General features: G+C 30.9%; 1 protein-coding gene across 1 annotated transcript; it reads right to left on the bottom strand.

The window, feature by feature from the left end:
- Positions 1-7741: 7741 nt before the first annotated feature.
- Positions 7742-18828, bottom strand: LOC142325722 (LIRP-like). The gene is made up of 4 exons (XM_075367754.1): positions 18739-18828; positions 12333-12525; positions 10984-11181; positions 7742-8442 (listed from the first exon to the last, which is right to left on the bottom strand). The coding sequence occupies exons 1-3, from the start codon at positions 18826-18828 to the stop codon at positions 10994-10996; spliced, it is 471 nt and encodes a 156-aa protein (XP_075223869.1). The 3' UTR covers positions 7742-8442; positions 10984-10993.
- Between the last annotated feature and the right edge of the window lie 2518 nt (positions 18829-21346).

Here is a 21346-nt window from a genome sequence, read left to right as displayed (position 1 = left end):
TATTTAGATATAATTTATTAATAATAATTATTAATCTACGCTATTAATGAAATAACATTTTAATTACTTGATTTAAAAAAAAGTGTTTATGTAATTTAATTGGGTGAAACATCTGTTTATTCATTTTGTTGATGGTTGCATTGTAATAATTTTAATTTTATGCCAAATTTCAAGCAATGTTTGTGTAATTTAGTACACAAACATTTAATCATATTAATATATCGATAAATTTAGCCCACTTTTCTTGATATTACTGTAGTTGCATATGAAAGTATTTTACCTACAAAGCAAAAGTTTGACTGTAGGTAGGAGTACCACATCAGCAAATATAGTTAGAAAAAAAAACATTAAAATAAAAAACTAACTTCTTACACACACCCAGTTTTATTATGTTATCTCTTCCTCTCCCTGCTCACATATACACACACACACCTATGTAATTAACATAACATTTAAAATTAACTACTTTTTCATTTAGACTAGATCACCATTGATTGAATAATGTGCTTCCATCTCATCAATTGTAAAGTAGAAAATCCATTCTTTTAAGTTAAATTTAAATTAAGATTACAAGTACTTCTTACACTACTCAGCAGGGAGTTAAAGAACTTAAGTTTTAGAAAAAGAAAAGTTTTTGAAATAATGCACAGTAAGGTCTTGGAAGAGTAACATTTTTGCAAAAGTCTGCTTAGTTATAAAATTGCTTTCACCCTTGGCTATCACCAGCTCGATGTTACCACTTCATTTGTAAAAGGTTAGAAGACCTTATAAAGAAAAAGATGTAATGCAAAATACAGATATTTACGAAACTAAAGGGAAAGAATGTTTTCCTACTTGCACCACACATTATGTATATAATTGTATTTTGCAAAATTATAATCAGATGATGAGAGCCAATAAGTTGATTCCCAACCATGGAATCCATAGTTTAATTTTGAATGAACTAGAGAAAAGAAGATTTGATGAAGTACATCCATTGAAAAAAACTTTTTTTAATGCGTGTAAATAAATATCTCTTAAAACTCTGTAAACATATAAGTAAATTTTGTGATAATTTGCCATCTACCATCAACCCTAAGTATTTAATAGAATACACGCAAGATATGACTGAAAAGTGGTATTGTAGCTGAATAAGAGCACAGTCAACACTGTGGTATATTAATGGAGCTAATAACCTGGAAGCAGATGATGAAGAAGAAATTAGATATTTGATTTTTAAAGCATTCCAGGTCAGTCTACAACCTATCAATATTCAAACAAATGTACTAGAGCAACATGTGCAAAAGATATATAGCTTTCTCTTACCATAAAATTTATGTGAAATAGGTCATTAATAAATTATAAATAGAATAGGTTCTTAATATATAAATAATGGGGAATATATAATTTACCTGAAAGTTATTGCTCACACAGTCACCCACAATTATGCACTTACTTCTGTCTTCCAGATAATACGAAAACAATTTTAAAGCTAGACCTCTCATTTCAGTACTATACATTTTAAATAAAGGTGAATTCATTTTTTTTTTACTGTATCAAATTCATAATAAATATCAAGAAATAATACAAAAACATGCATTGCAAATTAAATATTCATCCTCATGAAACCCTAATTGATACGAGCAAAAAATTTATTTTTGGATAAAAAACTAACCAACTTTATTTAATTGCTTTTTCTAGCAATTTAAAAAGAAACTGAAAGTAGTAAAATGGTTCGATATTTACCAGCCACATCTAAAGTAGCTGATTTATGAACTGAAACAATTTCAGGATGGAAGCAAATTTACCCATATCAAGACTATTATTATATATATTAGATAAGGTAGGGATTACTTGAACAGAAATTTCCTTTACGTGAGCAGAAGAGATCTTATTGGTATCTCGACATTTACTTGGTTTTAGAGACTGTATATACGTATACCAAGCTCATAATAACCAATAGGATTTAAGTGAAATGAGAGAATTAAAGTGATCTTGATAATTCTGCATCATTCTATCATTCACCAGTGCTACTGATAACTTCATAAGATATTCCAACAAAGTATTCATAAAAAAAATATTAATACATATTTTTGATAGTTTATTTGTAGTAACAGACATACTGGTATACTAGTTTATAATTCTCTACTATCTTTTGGCAGGTAATTCCCTCATTTTTAAAATATTGTTTTTTAGCTGCCATAATCCACACATCTATTTTTTTTCTTAGGTTGATCCCCAGCAATGCAATCTATAATTGAATTTCAAATAAACAAATTCTTTTAATGCATATAAACAAATATTTCTTCAAATTCTGTATATGCAAATCCCATGAATTTTAAAAACAATCACCTCAAGTAATAAATTTCACCTGAGATATCACATTGTATACAAGCAGAGTCACCATTATGGTATATTAATAGAACTAATAAACTGGAAGCAGATAAAGTAAAAATTAGATATTTGATTTTTAAAGTATTATGAAATAATTTACTGACAAAACTATAAGCCTAAATTATCCAGATCACTCTGCATTACAGTTTGCAATCTATCAAGATTCTTATGAATATAGTAGAGCTGTATCACCTGCAAAAGATGTAGCGTTACCATAAAATTTATGCAAAAGTAGGACACTAATAAAACCAACTGGCTTCCCAAATCAGTTGATTTGGAAGTCGAGTTCCAGCGAATCCTACTCAAGCCAGTTATTTTTACACAGATTTGAATACTAGATCGAGGATACCGGTGATATTTGGTGGTTTGGTTTCAATTAACCACACATCTTAGGAATGGTCAAACTGAGACTGTACAAGACCACACTCACACATATCATCTTCATTCATCCTCTGAAGTATTATCTGAAAGGTAATTACCGGAGGCTAAACAGGAAAAAAGAAATAAGTAAGCAATTCGCGGATGACAATGAACTTAAAAAAGGTTAATCAATGGCTAAATGGCTGGCGGCAGAAGAATACCACGAGTGTATATTAAAGCTGGTGTATCGCTACGATAAATGTCTTAATTTATTTGACGATTATATAGAGACGGTAGTATAAGGTATGTAGTTTAAGAGAAATAAAAAAATATTTATAGTTTTCAGAATAATTTTTTTTTACAATTAAATGAGGTTAGCGAGCGAAGGTTATGTTAAATTTAAACTTCCTTTTTTTACAAGGTTTCTCGATAATCTATTTACCAGCCACCAGAGCTTATCTGTGTATGTCGACATCGTTGAAGTCCGAAAAAGGAAATATTTAGGTCTCACCGACGTGTGTGGTATGTGCTGACACTCACCGGAGAATATCAGCATTTGCCAAATATCAATTTTTCACGGTAACTGAATATATATACACACACACATATCCAGATTGAATATATGTTAATATATATATATATATATATATATATATATATATATATATATATATATATATATATATATAGCCAGATATTTTTGTGAAACCTAAACTATTTTGGTCAATGTGGTTCCGATATATGTGGGACACTGTTTAGAAATAACTTTGAATATTAGAATATTACCTACTCATTAATGTGATCGACTTTAAAGTTTAAAACTTTAAATAACTTTTATTGCATCTTATTAAAACTCAATTTTATATAACCAATATATAAAAATTAAAAAGCTAATAGTCATGAAAATTACCCTACCTATTTTTTAAAAAATATCCAAAATTTTACAATATTAATGCCCCTTTAATTATTTTAGACACGCTACAAATCGTTCATCTCATCCTCTGAAGCATGCCTATCGGTGGACCCGGAGGTTAAAAAGTAATGTACGTGGTGGTGTTTTAATACTAGTATTAAAGCAAGTAGTAGTTAACATAACCAGACAGAGCAATCTGACAGTTGTAATAGTAATTAACTGCAGTTGTATTCCTCTTATGTGAGTATTTTGAGTAGTCTACTAGACTAGCCGTTCGGGTATTTACGCATCATATCGTTGACAACCGTCAGTAATTAACCTGTTTATTTTTGTTGTAGTATGTTTTTTTTTAATATTAATCAGTGCATCTATTTGTTTTCGTTTGAAGTGTTTAATTCTAATACAAAACTATGATTTGGAACAAGGTAATATTTTTATTTCCTTTAATTATTTCTTTATAAAGAAATTGATAAGTCTTTTTAAGTTAAGTATTTTTCGAAAATTTGCGATGATCATCTAACCCAAATTACCAGATCTAGTTTTCGCTTAAATTATTTAATTTTAACTTAGCTTGGACTTGAATTTGTACCAGAGTATTTTATATAATTTATTTTCGTAGTAATTACATAACTACTGTAAATGTAACTACAAAAAGGTATTACACTGTTAGTTCTGAAGTCTGAATATCTTGAATAGTTATTGTGGGAATTTGATGCCCTCCAATGAAAAAAACAAGAATGCTAATCGAAAAACTGTTATGCACGTAAGATTAAATTTTATTTTTTTTTTGTCTTCAGTCATTTGACTGGTTTGATGTAGCTCTCCAAGATTTCCTATCTAGTGCTAGTTATTTCATTTCAGTATACCCCTTACATCCTACATCCCTAACAATTAGTTATATATGTTACAAACGTTGCCTGCCTGCACAATTTTCCCTTCTACCTGTCCCTCCAATATGAAAGCAACTATTCCAGGATGTCTTAATATGTAGCCTGTAAGTGTGTCTCTTCTTTTAACTATATTTTTCCAAATGCTTCTTTTTTCATAAATTTACTGCAAAACCTCTTCATTTGTCACTTTATGCATCAATCTGATTTTTAACATTCTCCTATAGCACCGTATTTCAAAAGCTTCTTTTCTTCTCAGTTACTTCGATTATCCAAATTTCACTTCCATGTAAAGCTATGCTCCAAATATATACTTTGAAGAATGTTTTCCTGACATTTAAATTAATTTTTGATGTAACAAATTATATTTCTTACTGAAGGCTTGTTTCACCTGTGCTATTTGGCATTTTATATCGCTCCTGCTTTGTCCATATTTAGTAATTCTACTTTTAAATAACAAAATTCTTCTACCTCTGCAATCTTTTCTCCCCCTATTTTTATATTCAGTGGTCCATCTTCATTATTTCTACTACATTTAAATTTTATTATGGATTCTTAAATACAATCATTCATAAACTTGTCATTCTTATTTATGTAATTAAATTGAAGGTATGGAAGGTATCAAAACCCCCTATTTTAAAGATTATAGAGGTAGTGTTGCTGCCTTACTGTCAGGTTGTAATACTTAACCCTTGATAAAGAATGACAATCAGTAATCAGTATTTTTTTGTATAATTTACTCAATACTATATTATCTACTATACAGATAATATAAATTAGAATTTAATTTCAGAGTCTGAAATTTCTAAAGTTCTTTACATTCTTATTTTCCTTATGCCTATATTAATATACACAGGGCTAACACATTTTAAAAACTCATTAAATAATAACATTTTAAACCTCAGTAAATATTTCCTTAATCCATGTTTAATAAAAAAACAAAATAAAATTATTGAATAATTATTCAGTATGATATTGAAAACTAATAAAATAAATTCTTGTTTAATGCCCAGTCAAAGTATTAATTAATTAAATAATAGTTATTTATTAATTATCATAATGGATGCTGGTAGAAGCTGCACCAATGGTTTGTTTTATTCTTTGCATTATTTTATACTTTGCTGATAAAGCTGGAGTTAGCATCTTTTCAGTTATGTGTCGACTAAATTTTGAACATTCTTAACTTATAGATGTTAATGAATAAGGACAAATATAGAAAGATAATGTTGTACAACCTTTTTACATGTAAATTCTGTTTTGGGATAAGATTAACGGTAATTAGACTAATTACATTAATAACAGCATTGTTATTCTGGATAATTAATTTTCATTCAGTTTCATTTATTTATATTTTTAAGAAAAAGGAAATTTTGATGCAATAATTTTCATGCACCTTATACTAATTACCTTATAAATGTGTAAATATTAGTGCACAAAGAAAACTGTTGAAGTTGATGAGTTTATTTTTGTGGAGGAAGAAATAAATTCAGTTTTTGTACCTCAGCAATGGACATGTAATAAAAGACTGTTTTCTTGTTGTAGTAACCAACCAACCAACTGTTGTCAACTACTATCAATAATCAGTGAAGTAATTCTCCTTGTCAAACAGTCATACTGGACAAGTGGCAAGCATATATTAACTAAAAAAAAGAGAATTTGTATGCTAGAGTTAGTAAAACATTCATGTATTTTAATTGATTTTGATTCAGGAGCCGATATAGAAAGTGCATGGAGATTGCTAAATGATAATAATCCTATAAAAATCCTAATACACTGATTTTACATTCCTATTTGTGTGTAAATGAAATTTTCAGTATTACCTGGTTAAAGATTTACTTGAATAGATTTTGGAGGATTGTTTTTGTTCACTCATTGTGTTAACAGTGGTAATTATTATTTTATTATTTCCACAATTTATATCAGTTTATTCGTTAAGAATGTTCAAACATTTGTTGATGCTTAATTGTACAGATCCAAAGCCAATGTGACAGCTGCCACAACTCTCACTGAGAGGTAGGAAAAGATTAGGAAATGGAAGTTTGATGTATATGAACAATCAACTTTCATAAGGAATGAGACCCCTTTGAGAGATTAATGTAGTTATGTAACAATAAAATTGAGTATTACTACTGCTAGTAAAATTTTACTAGCTTAAATATTATTCTGGGGGTATCACTTATAAAGTTATAAAATAAAAAAAAGAATAGAATAAAAAACGAATAAATAATTAATAATTTTAAATAGATAATATATTAAATGACATTTTACAACGCACAATAAATATATAAAAAATATATATCTGAAAAATTAAATTAAAAACAAATATGTATTTAAATATAAATATGAACTTTAACTAATTTCATAAAGAAAATATTTTATTAACATTATTAAGTAACAAAATATTACCATTTAAGAACGAGGCATATTCATAAATTAAGGGCCATTGGCTTATATTTAAATATTAGCGGGTCTACCTGACCTTACACATTGTGACTACTTCCTCTTCTTGCATTTGAAAAAAGTGGCTTGGTGGACAGAGGTTTGAAAACTACAAGGAACTTAAGACTGCCATTATCAACTGGTTCAATTCCCAGGTGGTGAACTTATATGCAGAGGGGTTAAAGAAACTGGTGCAGCATTATGAAAAATACTTAGAACTGAATGGTGATTGTGTGGAAAAGTGAAGTAGATATCCAGTAAACTAAAACTAAGTAAAAACCTTTTCTCACAAGTTAATATTTTTGAACGACCAAATGGCCCTTACTTTATGAATATGCCTCATATATAAATAAATTAATGACATTTATTAGACAATATTTGTGTGTGTATATATATATATATATATATATATATAATACTCCATACTGTTTTATTATAACCAGGTAGTACAAATAAAATTGCACTCAAACCTTACAATACTTATATGTTTTCATCTGCAGCATATTTATGACCAAATTCCATTAATGACTAGCAGAAGTTTTCGAAACTTTGCAATTCACACTAATTTGTAAAGGCAAATAAGTATATAATCTGTTTAGTTCTTCTTACTCGTAAAATAAATGAAGTTGTCAATATTCAGCTGCCTTGTTAATAGCTGAGATTTTATATTCATAATGTAAAAATGTAACTTTCTCTTTATTGTTCAGTATTAACTCGGAGTTCATAGTCAACATGACGTTTCATTAAATCAGATATTTCATTAACTATGTATTAAAATTATGGAATCATTAAAGATTATACATAAATATAAACTGATAAATGTGTTAATTTATTAGTCTTGAACCAGTGAATTAGCATCAGAATAATGGAACGGTATGTTATTCGATGAATACTGATGAAGTTTTCAACTCAGTTTGCATCTATGAAATTTTGAAAAAATGAAAATACAGCTGGTTTTTAAATGGTAAATGGTGATTGATAAGCAATCAACTATGTGCACCAAGAACTGTTTCTGACATTGTATCATATGTACCTCACAATTTAACAACAATTAAATCCAGCTTTTAAATATTTCTTCTTAATATCATTACGAAAACTAATTAAAAAAAGATGATCAGGGGAGACGTCCATTTTTGTGATTACTGGCTCTGAAAAATCACTGTTAATAACAAATTTTCTATTTTTTAAACAACAGCTGGTGGTAAACAATTTCAACATAAACTTTAAAATAAATGTATTTGAGTCTGATTTTATTTTTCACCACGTTGTATTATAAATCATGTTATAAAATATAAATACTATATAACTTTTTTCTTCAGTAAAATCACTCATTTCTTTTTTTTTAATTTTTATTATTTATTAAAAGTAACTTTAAAAATAAATATTTATGTGTTCATGAGTTTTACATTTGTATAATTAAAATTCTTTATTAAATAAATAAAATTGTTTTAAAAATAAATAAGTATGCATCTGAAACATAAAAACAAAAACATAAAATATGATTAATTACATGAAATATTTTCAATAAACAACAATTTAGTATTGGATATATAAAATTGTCTTTGGAAAATTTACAAAAATCAGTTTGGTAGTTTCTTTGATTAACTCTGAAAAATTTACATACATCCATGAAATATATACATTATAAAATATTCAAAATGAAAACTGAATGTCCTCATACATATTTTCATATTTACACAAATTTATATGCTATAATTTACAGGTGAATCAAATGTATGGTAGAAGATATACAAAGATGACAGCCAATTTGTTTTACAAAAAAATTAAGGAAACCGTTCGAGACATAAGCTTAATCTTAAAAGAGCATGTAAATATATGTATTTACATGGTCTTTTAAAATTAAACTAAAAAGCTGTAAATGCTATGGCATTAATGGATCTGAGAAGGCATGTGACAATGTTGAACAGAAAAAAACAATTAACATTACATTTACAGTAATTAATTTATTAAGTAAACATTAGTTAATTTTAAATTTTAAGAAAAATTAAAATATAAAATCAAAGAGCAGATGAGTATTTTAGAAGATAAAGAAAGTAGTCTCCGATTCAGAAAGAAGTGAAAACAGAAATGTAGCTTGTTCCCTCTGCTTTACAATTTATATATAGAATAAATAATACAGAGATTTTTGGTTTTTGAAAACCAAAATTGACAGTGGAGTAACTATCCAAGCAATTATTTACTTTTCCATAGGGTTGGACCTGTTTTAATTACATACACAACTCCACATGAAAATCAGAGGGCATATTCATCCCTGGACTTCTTTTCCGTCTTTTTCGGATAATTAAAATCTTGAGATCTTGTGCTATACCTTAAATGTGTAATAAGTGCCTTGCAGGTGATTAGTGATATATACTGACCCCCGTAGGGGGAGACACCCTCTGCCATCCCTCTGTTCCAAGCTCTTATGGGCTTTACCGGAGGTCATCTTTGAAACCTTGGCTTTTGACATATTCCAGTCTGCCTTGGCCAGGATGCCACCGATGCAACTGCCATGAGTGACACTCCCATCGGTGTACTACTATTTAATGAACTCAAAACAAAACACATCTCACTGAGTCTTAAGTAAGACTGAAAGGACCTAACTAATCAAAACAATTAAACTATCTACCTGTAGAAGGTAAAAGTGAGTTCAACACACAACATGAAACATAAAAGTATTACATGGAACAATAACATAGTAACATTGAAACAAAACAAAGGACAAAAACATAATAAATACAGGAGAAATTCAAGCAAAGCTCTAGATCCCCTCTGCAATCTGTTCCTTTACTAAGTACACTATAAAACTCTCCACTATTGCCCATTCTGCCTGACTTCTCCAGTTTACACAGAGATCCAACGCCGACTCGATTAGATCAAGCCGACAAATGGTCTCTGTACTCATTAACTTGTACTTTGAGCATTTGTATAGAACAAGGTAGGTGTTGCCCAATTGTCCACACTGAGGACACATCCCAGAATCTACCAGGCCAAATTTCTGCAGTCTGTCCCTAAAAGCACCATGGCCGGAAAGAAATTACATCACATATTTATTAGGGTACACCCAAGAGGTGTCCTGCAAACCAACAACATTTGGAGAGAGATCATTCGTATAATGCCCACCATCTGTCTCCCGGATTCCCTGTTGTATTTTATATATAGCCTGTTGTCACTGAAATAACTCAGCATAACAACTGTGAGTTTCTGTTGGATCCCTAGCTATATTGGAATTTCAGGCAATGAACGTGCTGATTGTGTGGCATAAGAGAATTGTTTGCAGCCTCTTCTAATGAATTGCTTATTTCAAACAATCTTGTCTGTTTTTTGAGAGAGTGGTTCATGATGAGTGGCAAAGTGAATGGAATGCTACCATCAACAATGAAGTTCATCCAATTAAGAACACTTTCAGCTTGGAGCTCTTCTGCAGGAATAACCATCGAGAGGAAGTTATTATTTGCCATTTACGAATTGAGCACACTAGGCTCACTCATGGATATCTCATGATCCAAACTGAATTACTGGCTTGTGTTTGCTTGGAACTAGTCAATGACATTACACCATGTCCTTTTGGACTGTGTGTAATTTGCTATTGCGTCAGAAGTTTAAACTGGGGGGGATAACATCTGAAATATCTTAGGGAACAATGTAATGATATTATCGAATGTCTTGTGTATGATTTCTTAAGGTTTTGCATGTGGATTCAGATATTTGATTATTCATACGATCTTTTTTGTTTATCTATTCCATTGGACATATGCCAGATCATTATTTTATTCTTTTTAAGTTACATTTTTAACATTGTACTTTATTGTGGTTTTATTTTGCCTTTAGCATAGAACATAAGCGTTTCCCATCTATGCTGTGTTATTGTTTAAGTTGCACATCTTTTATTACAGATATACTTTATTAGATTGACATCAAACCATAAAGATTTCTTCCACATAACCCAAGAAACTGGGGAAAATAGGCATTACAAACAAAGAAAATAAATTTGATGTTTATTATACTTACTGAAATTAAACTACCGCCCGCAATATCCAGCCATTTCACGAACACTACAGCTCTTTCTACAACATTCATCATAAATACCTCTTGTTCTTCTACGAAATGTTCCTGGCATTAAAGCTGTTGCACTGGCACGACTTTTAAATGGATACTGAACGTTCTCTATATCTGTATTCATTATCCAATCTTCATTATTAATTTCATCTAAAACATTTATTAAATTTATTCAGTTATTCTATGTAAGTATATAGGAATTGTACATTTTGTATTGTTACACAAAATTAAACAAGTAATATTCTGTGTAAATAAAATTTTAAAAACTGCTATTGGAAAAGTTTATTAGATCTATCAGTTGTTATTCGTAATACTTTTTATGTCATTAAAACTTTTCTGAATGCAAACCTTTTCCAAGTAAATTTCATCAAAACACATCTTTACAAGCTATGCATAAATCAAAAGATAAGAAAAAAATAGTTTAGAAAAGTCATCTCTGTTCTTACACGATTCTGAAACATCCAAGAATTACTTAAGAGTTGAAAAAGTCAGCATTAAATCAAACTAAAACTTTATTAAAAACATAAAATGTACTGATAATGCAATCTTATTGGCAGAGAATATCAAAGAACGCCAGAGAATAACGAAGAGTAAAAAGAACCAGTGAACTATATGGATTAAACAAGAACCTGAAAAAACCCGAGTAAACATTTTTTTTTTTTTTACAAAATCCTCAACTAAAACAATGTAAAACTAAAAATATATAACACCTAAATTGAGGAGTACAAAAATATTTTGTTTTTTTTTTATTTACAAAAAAGATTTTGTACAAGTAGAGAAGAAATCTGTGTTTAATGGTTGAATGTTAATGTATTTAAAATTAATAGTATATCTATACAAGTTTGCCTATTTTGCTGTTACCAATTTTTAAGATAGGTACTTCTTATACTTATATGTAATACAAATCTAAGTTTGAAAAAAATTATGTATTATCTCAATGCAAAAAACTTGGTTTGATTACTATCTTTTAATTGAATATAACTTTTCTGCTGTAATTAGAGTTATATGTTGTGCTCTTTATTTGCTAACAGTGTTGTTATCTTCTACAATCATCATCAGTTTTTGATCAATTTTTTTAATCAATTTGTCAATTTCTGATCAATTTTTAATTTTTGTATCCAGAATCTTGTATTTAAATATATTGATTTATAATCTTTGTTTTCTAGTATTATTTTTATTTGTCAGCTTTATTTTATTTAAGAAACGTTCAGTTTGGGAGCTTTTATAACTAATCATACTAACAATTTAAAGACATAAAAATTTACAAAGCAACTGTTAATTGTTATTACATATTTACCTACGTGAATACGAAGATTTTTTGAACATGGAGTTATATACACCATTACAGATTAGTTGTAAAGCTGCTACTAAGTTTTCCCCACAGTATTTACCATTTTCTCTTTTATCAAACATTTGGAATAGGTCAGTTTGTGCTTGAACAAAATCGAGGTACACCATGCAAACTATCAAGAGTACCAAACGCTTTACAAACATCTGAAATTTAAAAATTTAATGTTTATATATTATTATTTATGTTTTATGTTATTGTAATGTTTTTTGTGCTTTTCATTAGCGTGAATGTATGTTACATTTTTTGAAAACTGAAACAACTAGTATTTGCTTTCCACCAGTAGTCTTGTTTAATTACTTGTTAAGGATCTTGTTAAGATATGTAATAGTCATAAACAGCTGGGGGACATACTAACTTTGTAGAAAATAGTAAAGGTATACTTTTAAGTCTTATTTAATTGACTATTGCAATTATCATTAATCAAAAGGTTATTAAAATGAGCAATGTATATTTCTGAAATTAGAAGAATCCCGGTCTGAGTGAAATAAATTTAGAAGTTCATTCTTTAACGGTGAGAAGCGAGTGTCCCTCTCCACAGAGTGACCATTAAGTTCCCTTAACATGATTCAACATGCACGTTATTAGAAATGCATCTGATAGGACCATACTAATAGGAGTTCCTTTTTGAAGTAAGTGTTAACAGCATTTAATATCAAAAAATGCTTAACAATTATTTTATTTCTTGGCTTTGATTGACTGGTATGAAATTAAATGTTCTTTTATAGGAAGATTAGCTGTAGCTCATTATACTTAGTCTGAAAGAAAAATTTTAAGAGGGATAGATTAGTAGAGGTTCAATAATTTAGTGGCCATCGATTATTGTTTAAAATTATTTTTTATTAGTTTAATAAATAAGTAAATAAATTAATAAAAAAATTAGTAATACTTAACTGAGTATAATAATTATTATTTTCTATTGTAAATAACAAATGCCTATGTAAGTATAAAAGAAAGAGTTGATTAACTTCTTTGCCATCACATCCACTTGGTAAGAAGTGCTGGTATAAGCCCCGTATTATAATGAAAAAAAAAAAATTATGTGTAGAGAGAGAGAGAGAGAGGGAGAGATAGAGAAATTATAATTTTATTGGTATTTTTTTTAATTATAAAGATTTTGTATCCATCTGCATTCAGAAAGTGTGAAAATTTTATTCTATAAGTGAAGAGATAGAGACCCTCTAATAATATTTTTACAAGATATTCTAAAATAAGATCCATTGGTTATCTGCTGCTGTTGATTTGTGTTCTGTTGGTGGAATTACAAACTGTTTATAAATTTGATGAACATTTTAATATTTACCATTTTTAAATAGTTCAATCTAAGCAATTTAAATTAAATATTTCTGTTAAACCAATTATCTCTTCTATCAAACTTTACTTATATTTTTATTCTGTGTAATTTTTTAAACATATGTAATTTATTGTTATTAATTTATAATAATGATATTCAAAATGTTTGGTTTGTTTTCCTTGTAATATAATCTTCAAATTTTTATTAAAATTTTTGTTGTCACCATATTTAAATTTTTTTTAAATTATGGTCACAACATATTTCATTTTTGTAATATTTTTAACAATTAATTATTACATTATTGTTCCTAACAGTTTGGCCATCTTAATAAGACTTACATATATGAACAAATATTAAGTACGTTGATAAATCAGTTATTAGAAATATTGGTAATTTTAATATATATATATATATATATATACAGTTAAAGTGGATATCCAATTAATATTTGATGCATGATTTTTAAAGAGTATTTAACGATTAATAGATGATTCTGCAAAATATGTATCATCATCGAATGAACTGCAAGGTGGAAAAATCCCTAATGCTGCTGCTGTTCCATCCATTTCTGTCTCAAGCCTTTTCCTTCATTATCTTATCGTTTCTTATCTTCACCTCATCAATTAATTTCATATTTTTCTTTGCTTCCTTTCTCCTACTGATCCTTCTGCAAAAATGTTATTTAGGGAGTTATATGAGGTAAGTTTTATTTCTTCTGTATTATATTTATATTGGAACTGTTTTTCTTGGGCTCTACCTTTCAGAGATACTTATTCAGGTACATTTTCCATGATGCTATTTATTGTTATGGTTATAATGTTTCTGACATTCAGATGTACAATTGGCAGATGTAATGAATGATACATCACTACATAAAACAGGTACTAATATTGTTTTATTATATGTTAGGATAAGATGGTGATCAGTAAAAAATTATATACTGGGTTTTTAACAAATCTCGACATTTCATACCCTAAGGAGGCTATTAAGACAAAACAAAACAAAAAATACCCCACTGTACCTCGTATATTTTCACTGGCTGTCCACAACTGCTTATTTGGGTTTCTCTTCATTCACAGCTATCCATCATATTGATGTCCTTCCCCCTATCCATTAATTGGGGACACATTCTGTTACATACAGCTAAGCTCCCAATCCATAAGACACGGTCAACAAATACTCGTACATAGCAAAATGTAATTTGAAAGCAAGTCGTATAATAATTTTTTATTATTTGTTTATTTATGTTCATTGATTTTAATTTTTATTAAATTAATTTCATTTAGTTAATTATTATAATTCAGGTTTTTTTATTTAAATGTTTATTTACATTTAATTAATTATTACAATCTAAACATTTATTTCTTGTTTTTATTTTAGTAAAATTATAATATTTTTTCTCTCCTTTTCATTTCATTTCCTTTTTAATTAAATTTACGTAATATCACAGAAACTTATAGGAAGCTTATTAGTGGGATATGTAAACAGAATTTTGTAGCATATGAAAAATCCCATGCCTGTCCAGGATTGAAACCCAGGGACCCCGAAATAAAAGGCCAAGACATTACCATTCTCCTATGGAAAGTGGTATTTTATTACATATTTTAACTGTTATTTGTTGAAATTTATTAAAAAAGTTTTTGATTAGGAATTAAGGGACAATTATTAGACCATGTTTTTAAAATTGTTTCACTTAATTTGTAATTTTGTCCAATTATTTGTGGATATAGAAATGTAGTTTCATCTCATGTTATATTTGGTAAAATATTAATATTTGTTGTAACTGGAGATTAGTTTTAATTTCTTTTTCTTTTGCCTGACTAGAAATTATTAAAAATTTAATCAGTTTATTTGTAACATCCCTTTTTTGTATGTTAATCATATTAGTTCTTGGTGGACTTTATTAACAAGATACTCATAAAAATGGCAACTACTCCTTATAATAACTAAGATCTTCTGTTACAACGATTATAACAAACAGATAGTGTGAATCAATTAATTAATATTCTATTTCTTTTTATTATTTTTTTTGTAATAGATTATTTTAGAAAACTTTTTAATTTCACTGTTGAGTGGACATGATATTAACATTTTTCTAATAAAAGAGATATGTTAATTTATTGTTTTATACACTTACCTCACTCTTATGATGTGATATTGTAAAGCATGTGAATTAAAAAACAATAAAGTTGGTTTCTCTGAGAGTTATGATATGCAACCATTTTCTTCTATGATAAATAAAGTGAAGATATCGCTTAAAAGTTTGAGTATTATCTGGATTTTACTGAGCTTGACATGTTGATGTGGAAAATATATCCGAGTCAGTAATGGTCATAAGCCCCAAATTTTCATTATTATTATTTTCATCAACATTTTTTTGTTATATGGGCATTGACTTCAACGGTCACACTCTTTAAAATAAGGTTTGTCACCATCAGGTTCATCATGTGTAAGGGTCTAAAGGGCCCTTACATTTTATATAAAAACAACACAAAACATTTAGGCACTCACATATATTAAAGACACTAAGAACACTTACAGGGTGTAAAGGGCCCCTATATTAAAGTATGTCTTCACCATACCAATCTATAGAATTTTTTCCTCTTTCTTTATAAGCACTCCTGGGCTAACTGGAACTGCCATTAAGCATTACATGAGTCGCTGCAGAATGCCGTGGTGGTTGATTGCCCCCCTATATAAATTGTCTCGTAAAACTTAATCCATCAGAGTTCCCCTGCATCATAGGAGCAATTTTACCACCTGTTCAGGATGGCAAAAGAACCCCTTGGCGGGGAGGCTGCCCTTTCTGGTCCTGACCTACCTTGCTCTAGGCATGTCTTGTGCATATCTTTTGCCCTGTACTCACTGTCCACCCTCGAGGGTCCCCCATGTCATCTTTGGATATGTCCTGACTCCCGACTCTTCCACTCATGCATGCAGGCGAGCCTGAGTGTCCTAGGCAAGAGGGCTACCTCCCGACCCTGTACATGCCATGCTTCAAGACACCCTTTTTTTATCTATAGAATTAAACTACTTCACTTAGAGATTCCTTAACACGGCTTAAATCTGCTTATTGACTTGTTAATAGTCCACTGGCATGCAGATACGGAACTATTTTTTCTTCATTTCCATCTTCCAAATCAGCAGCAAAATTAGTTCTTAAACCGAACCCTTTACTGAGGTTCTCATATATGGTATGCTCTTCCATTAGATGCTTGACTATAAGTGCTTTATTACAAACACTGCACATTGGTCTTTCTTCGCCGGTTAACAAATATAAATTTCTTATTCGTGTTTAACCAATTGTAAGTCTGGTCACCACCTCTTGTTCTCGGCGAGATTTATTTCACGTCACTCTTCCATTTATATGAAAAAGTTTTAACTGCATTTAGTTTTGTATTTAATCTTCTCCATTTATTACTCTACCTGTTTCTTATAGTATTAGACAATTTTTAACACCGGCCACTCGTACAGGAAATATATCCAAGTTATCACAGACTATTGCTGTACTGGCAGCTTCATCTGCGCTTTTATTTCTTGCAATGGCAACATTTCCTGAAGTTCATACAAATACACATCGCTGTCCTCATCGATTTAAAATATATAAAATGGACAGGATGTTTGCAATAAGGACATCCTTAATTTTGTTGTTCCTGTTTAGCCTCCAGTAATTACCATTCAGATAATACTTCAGAGGATGATATGTACGAGTGTAAATGAAGAGTAGTCTTGTACAGTCTCAATTCGACCATTCCTGAGGTGTGTGGTTAATTGAAATCCAACCACCAAAAGAACACTGGTATCCACGATCTAATATACAAGTCCGTGTAAAAATAACGACCACCAGCTGATATAGGAAGATGTGTTCACCACTAGACCAACTCAGGTGGGTTAATGTTCTTGTTCCGAATTGCAGTAAGTGCACTTAACGAAACAGAACATTTAAGCACCATCTCTTTGCAGAAATGTTCAGAGTAGTGAACAGATTGCTGTATGGCAATAACTTCTGCCATTTAAACACTAACCATGTTTGGCAGTTTCCATTAATGGACTTTTCCATTTACATATATGGGGCATCCAACACCATGTTTGGTTTTAGAACAGACAGTTTAAATTACTATACATTATTTGTAACTACTGATGGTTGATAGAAATTCCTGTCTGTTGATTACTGCTTGCTTGTCTTTTTTTTGCCCAAGGTAAAAACCTCCCTAAAAAAATTAAGAATCTTTAAAATAAAATAAAAATACTCTGTTGCCACCAGTATATTCTGATATATTCAATATATTTTAATAGATTTGTATATATGATTTTATTATTCTTTTTTTTTTTTGATTTGACTGACGAATTGATAGGAAATAGATAATTGTGTTTTTAAGTGTTCTTTGTGAAATATGTTTATAATACATAAATTGTGATTTTGATGTGGTATAAATAAATAACATTTTGTTCTTAATGTAAATAATTTCAGAATTATGTACTATAACATCCACTTAAATATTTAAGCAGATTGATTATTGATTAATTTCCAAATGTACATTACAAATTATTTATTTTTTAATCTAATAAACAAAGTTACACAGAAAACAGGTTGTTTCTTTATTTTAATCGTATACCATTTCTTTCCATAAAAGCAAATCAATTGTATTATAGTGCGGACTGGATGCAAGTTTATTATTTATCTTCTAATAGTTATGATGATAAACACTAAATCAAATCTTCCCAACCTGCATACTGAAAATGGTACTAATGTGTGTCTACAGGTTTGAGGGTTTGAATCTGCGGTTGGCTTTGAATTTTTTTATTTATAAGTGCCTGCAAATATTTGTCAACCTGTCTGTTTAATATTTTGAAATTTTTTATATAGACATCATTTAAATATGATGTGCAACCTTACTCTTTCTATTTAAAATTTTATTGTTCCAACCATGGGGGTTTGAGCAGTGGTGGATTTATAAATATGCTAGCTAGGCTGTAGCCTATGGTGGCAAATTTTCAAAGGCAGTAATGGGCTGCCTGGAACCGAGTCAGGCCCCGGACACTTGCTGGGATATAAGGTGGTTACCGTAGATTTAAGCTCATCAAGCACTACTACTATCTCCCTCCATTTGGTCTCTACAACTGGAAATAATCGTTTCATCTTCTCAATCGCCATTTCACCAGGAAGAGGAGGGGGGACATGTCTACCAAATCAGTCCATCACAGCCTTGAAGGCTCCCCCCCCCAAGAGTCAGCATCAAGATCAGCAATGAACAGGTCTCCCATGCATTTATCTTAGCTTCTCTGATCGCATCAGTTAATGGCTTTCTTGCTCGACTGTATTCTTTTCTCTTTCCCTCATTCATTCGACCAGTTCTACGCGTGTCCCGCTGCATTTTTCTCCTCAATACGAGTACTGATGCTCATATTTCTGCAATTGCTGGGGACCACCAGTATACCCAGCATCTACGTGGTCCATCCTGCTGTCCTGCATGTCTGCAGGCGTTTTACAAGTATTCAGAAAGACGTACTGGGGTTATTTGTATATTTCCGTCGAACATTTGCGAGACCTCATCTGCCACGTTTCTGGCTTTGTAATCTGTTGGCTTCCAGCATGGGGTTCTGGTATATCCAGGCCGTGTGCAAGCCACAGAAAATGTGATGGTGTTGTGATCAGTAGCAAGTTCCTCCTGTCGCACACGCCAGTCAGTTGGAATTATGCTTTCTGTTGCCATCATTATGTCTACGATCGAGCCATGACCCCATCCAATGTATGTGGGGACACAATCCTTGTTACATGCCACAAGCCCTACTTCTGCAAGCATGCTGGGCATGACATATCCGCGTCTTGTCGAGATCCTGTCATCCAGCTCACGGCATTTAGAATTCAGATTGCCCATTAATACAATGGGTTTGCGATGTCCTCTTATAAATTCTTCAAGTTCTTCTATAAATTCAGAAAACATTGCCATCCCAGAGTTGGGGGAGATATATGCAGATATTAGTATATGTTCAGTCAAGTCCACAGCAACAAATCCATTATGTGTAGAGACACCTATCTGTGCATACCGATCTGATATGTTCAGAATAGCTGCATCAGCCTCCCAAGTGTAGGCAGTCACCCTCCTCATATTAGGTTCTGAAACCGCTAGAAAGTCAATGTTTTCCTCAATGGCCATTCTCCAAATCACGTCGTGCGCAAAGGCGCTACGGTTTGCATTGACTTGCATCAGTTTCATCAGTCGGTTTTCTTGCAGACCTCGCTGTCAGTCTGATGCCAGCCTTATTACATTTTAGGCACCTTGAAGACTCCGTACAGTCTCTTTTCTTATGGCCTTGTCCGCCACAGTTATACCAATGACCAGTGCAATCAGGCCTGTAACATTGAGAGGAGGAGTGACCCATTTCCCAGCACCTAAAGTAATGAGTATCGGATTCTTATGTGAACTCTATAAAGTAAACTCTCTGTGTGTTGTGATAAGTAACGCATTTTGGATACTACCGTAAGCGGGTCTTATCGATGATATTTTAAATTCATCCTTATCACCGATGACTTGAGCCACCATATATCTTTTATTTCATTTTCAGTTGTGTCGCAGTCCAAGTCTCTGAGCTGGACCACAGTCCTGCGACTGCCTCTTGTTTTAAATCAATCTGAAGGTCTGCAGCTCTGTCTCTAAGTACGTTTTTTAAACCCTCTGCATTCGTATGACCCTTGACCCGAATCCATAATTGCTCATCAGCACCCATACGTAATGCCAGGACATCTCCACGCTCTTCTCTTGTAACACATTGTTTTACAGTGCGAAGAAGGTCAGCGTATGATCTTCCCGCGAATCTTACTATTAGCGTGCTACTGCTGGCATCGTCAACCTGACGCTCTGAACAGGTCCACTTTGAGCTTTTGCCATTGTCTGTGACAACACCATTTTTATTTTACCAATTCTCCCTCTCAGGTTATATATTAACATGCATTTTATTGCCATACAGATTTTTTCGTCTGGTAAAACAAAACTCTGTGACGAGGAATCCTCCACCACCTTTCTGATCGTCCCTAAGATGCCGCATACTGTATTTTCTTCTCCTTCCTCCAGGTCATAGAAAATCTTATATTTTCCTTTAAAGGATTTATCAGCTTTCCTGCCCACGATGATAGCTTCTTCAATAAATATCCCCTTGCCTAATGTCTGAGGGCTGTGCACCCACATTTACCGAGCCCCGCCCACGTTCAAGAGTTCTGAACGTGCAGACATCTCCCTCAGCCAAACCTGCATTGGCCAGCAGTTGCAAGTGTCCAGATAGGTCTGTTGGCCAGCGTTTTTTTTGCTAACTAATACTTATATGACTACTTCCTAATGTTATTTGTTTGTTAATTATTCTCACAGGTAGTAGTTACTTCATTGAAAGACAAAATATTTTTACAACTTAATTTTAACATGAGAAAATTGAAGAAGATTGTTTACAAATGTAAAATTGGAGGAGATTGAATTAACTGAGTTTTGTGAATAAAATATTTACACTATGTTTATTTTGTTAACAGTTAATTTATATTTACTAGCCTGTAATTTCATTATTAAAAGTAGTTGATGTGGAAAAATTAGTGTTATTTATGCTTTTGCATTGGAGAGTTTTTGTTATTCTGAAAGTTAATTACTATTAATGTGGCAGATTGGTGTTTTGTTTGGCAGTTGTTA

This window comes from Lycorma delicatula, chromosome 5 (assembly GCF_047948215.1).
Source record: "Lycorma delicatula isolate Av1 chromosome 5, ASM4794821v1, whole genome shotgun sequence".
In the NCBI taxonomy this organism is placed as follows: domain Eukaryota; kingdom Metazoa; phylum Arthropoda; class Insecta; order Hemiptera; family Fulgoridae; genus Lycorma; species Lycorma delicatula.
Note: the sequence above shows the minus strand (reverse complement) of the source record. Positions and strands in the feature narration are given on the sequence as shown.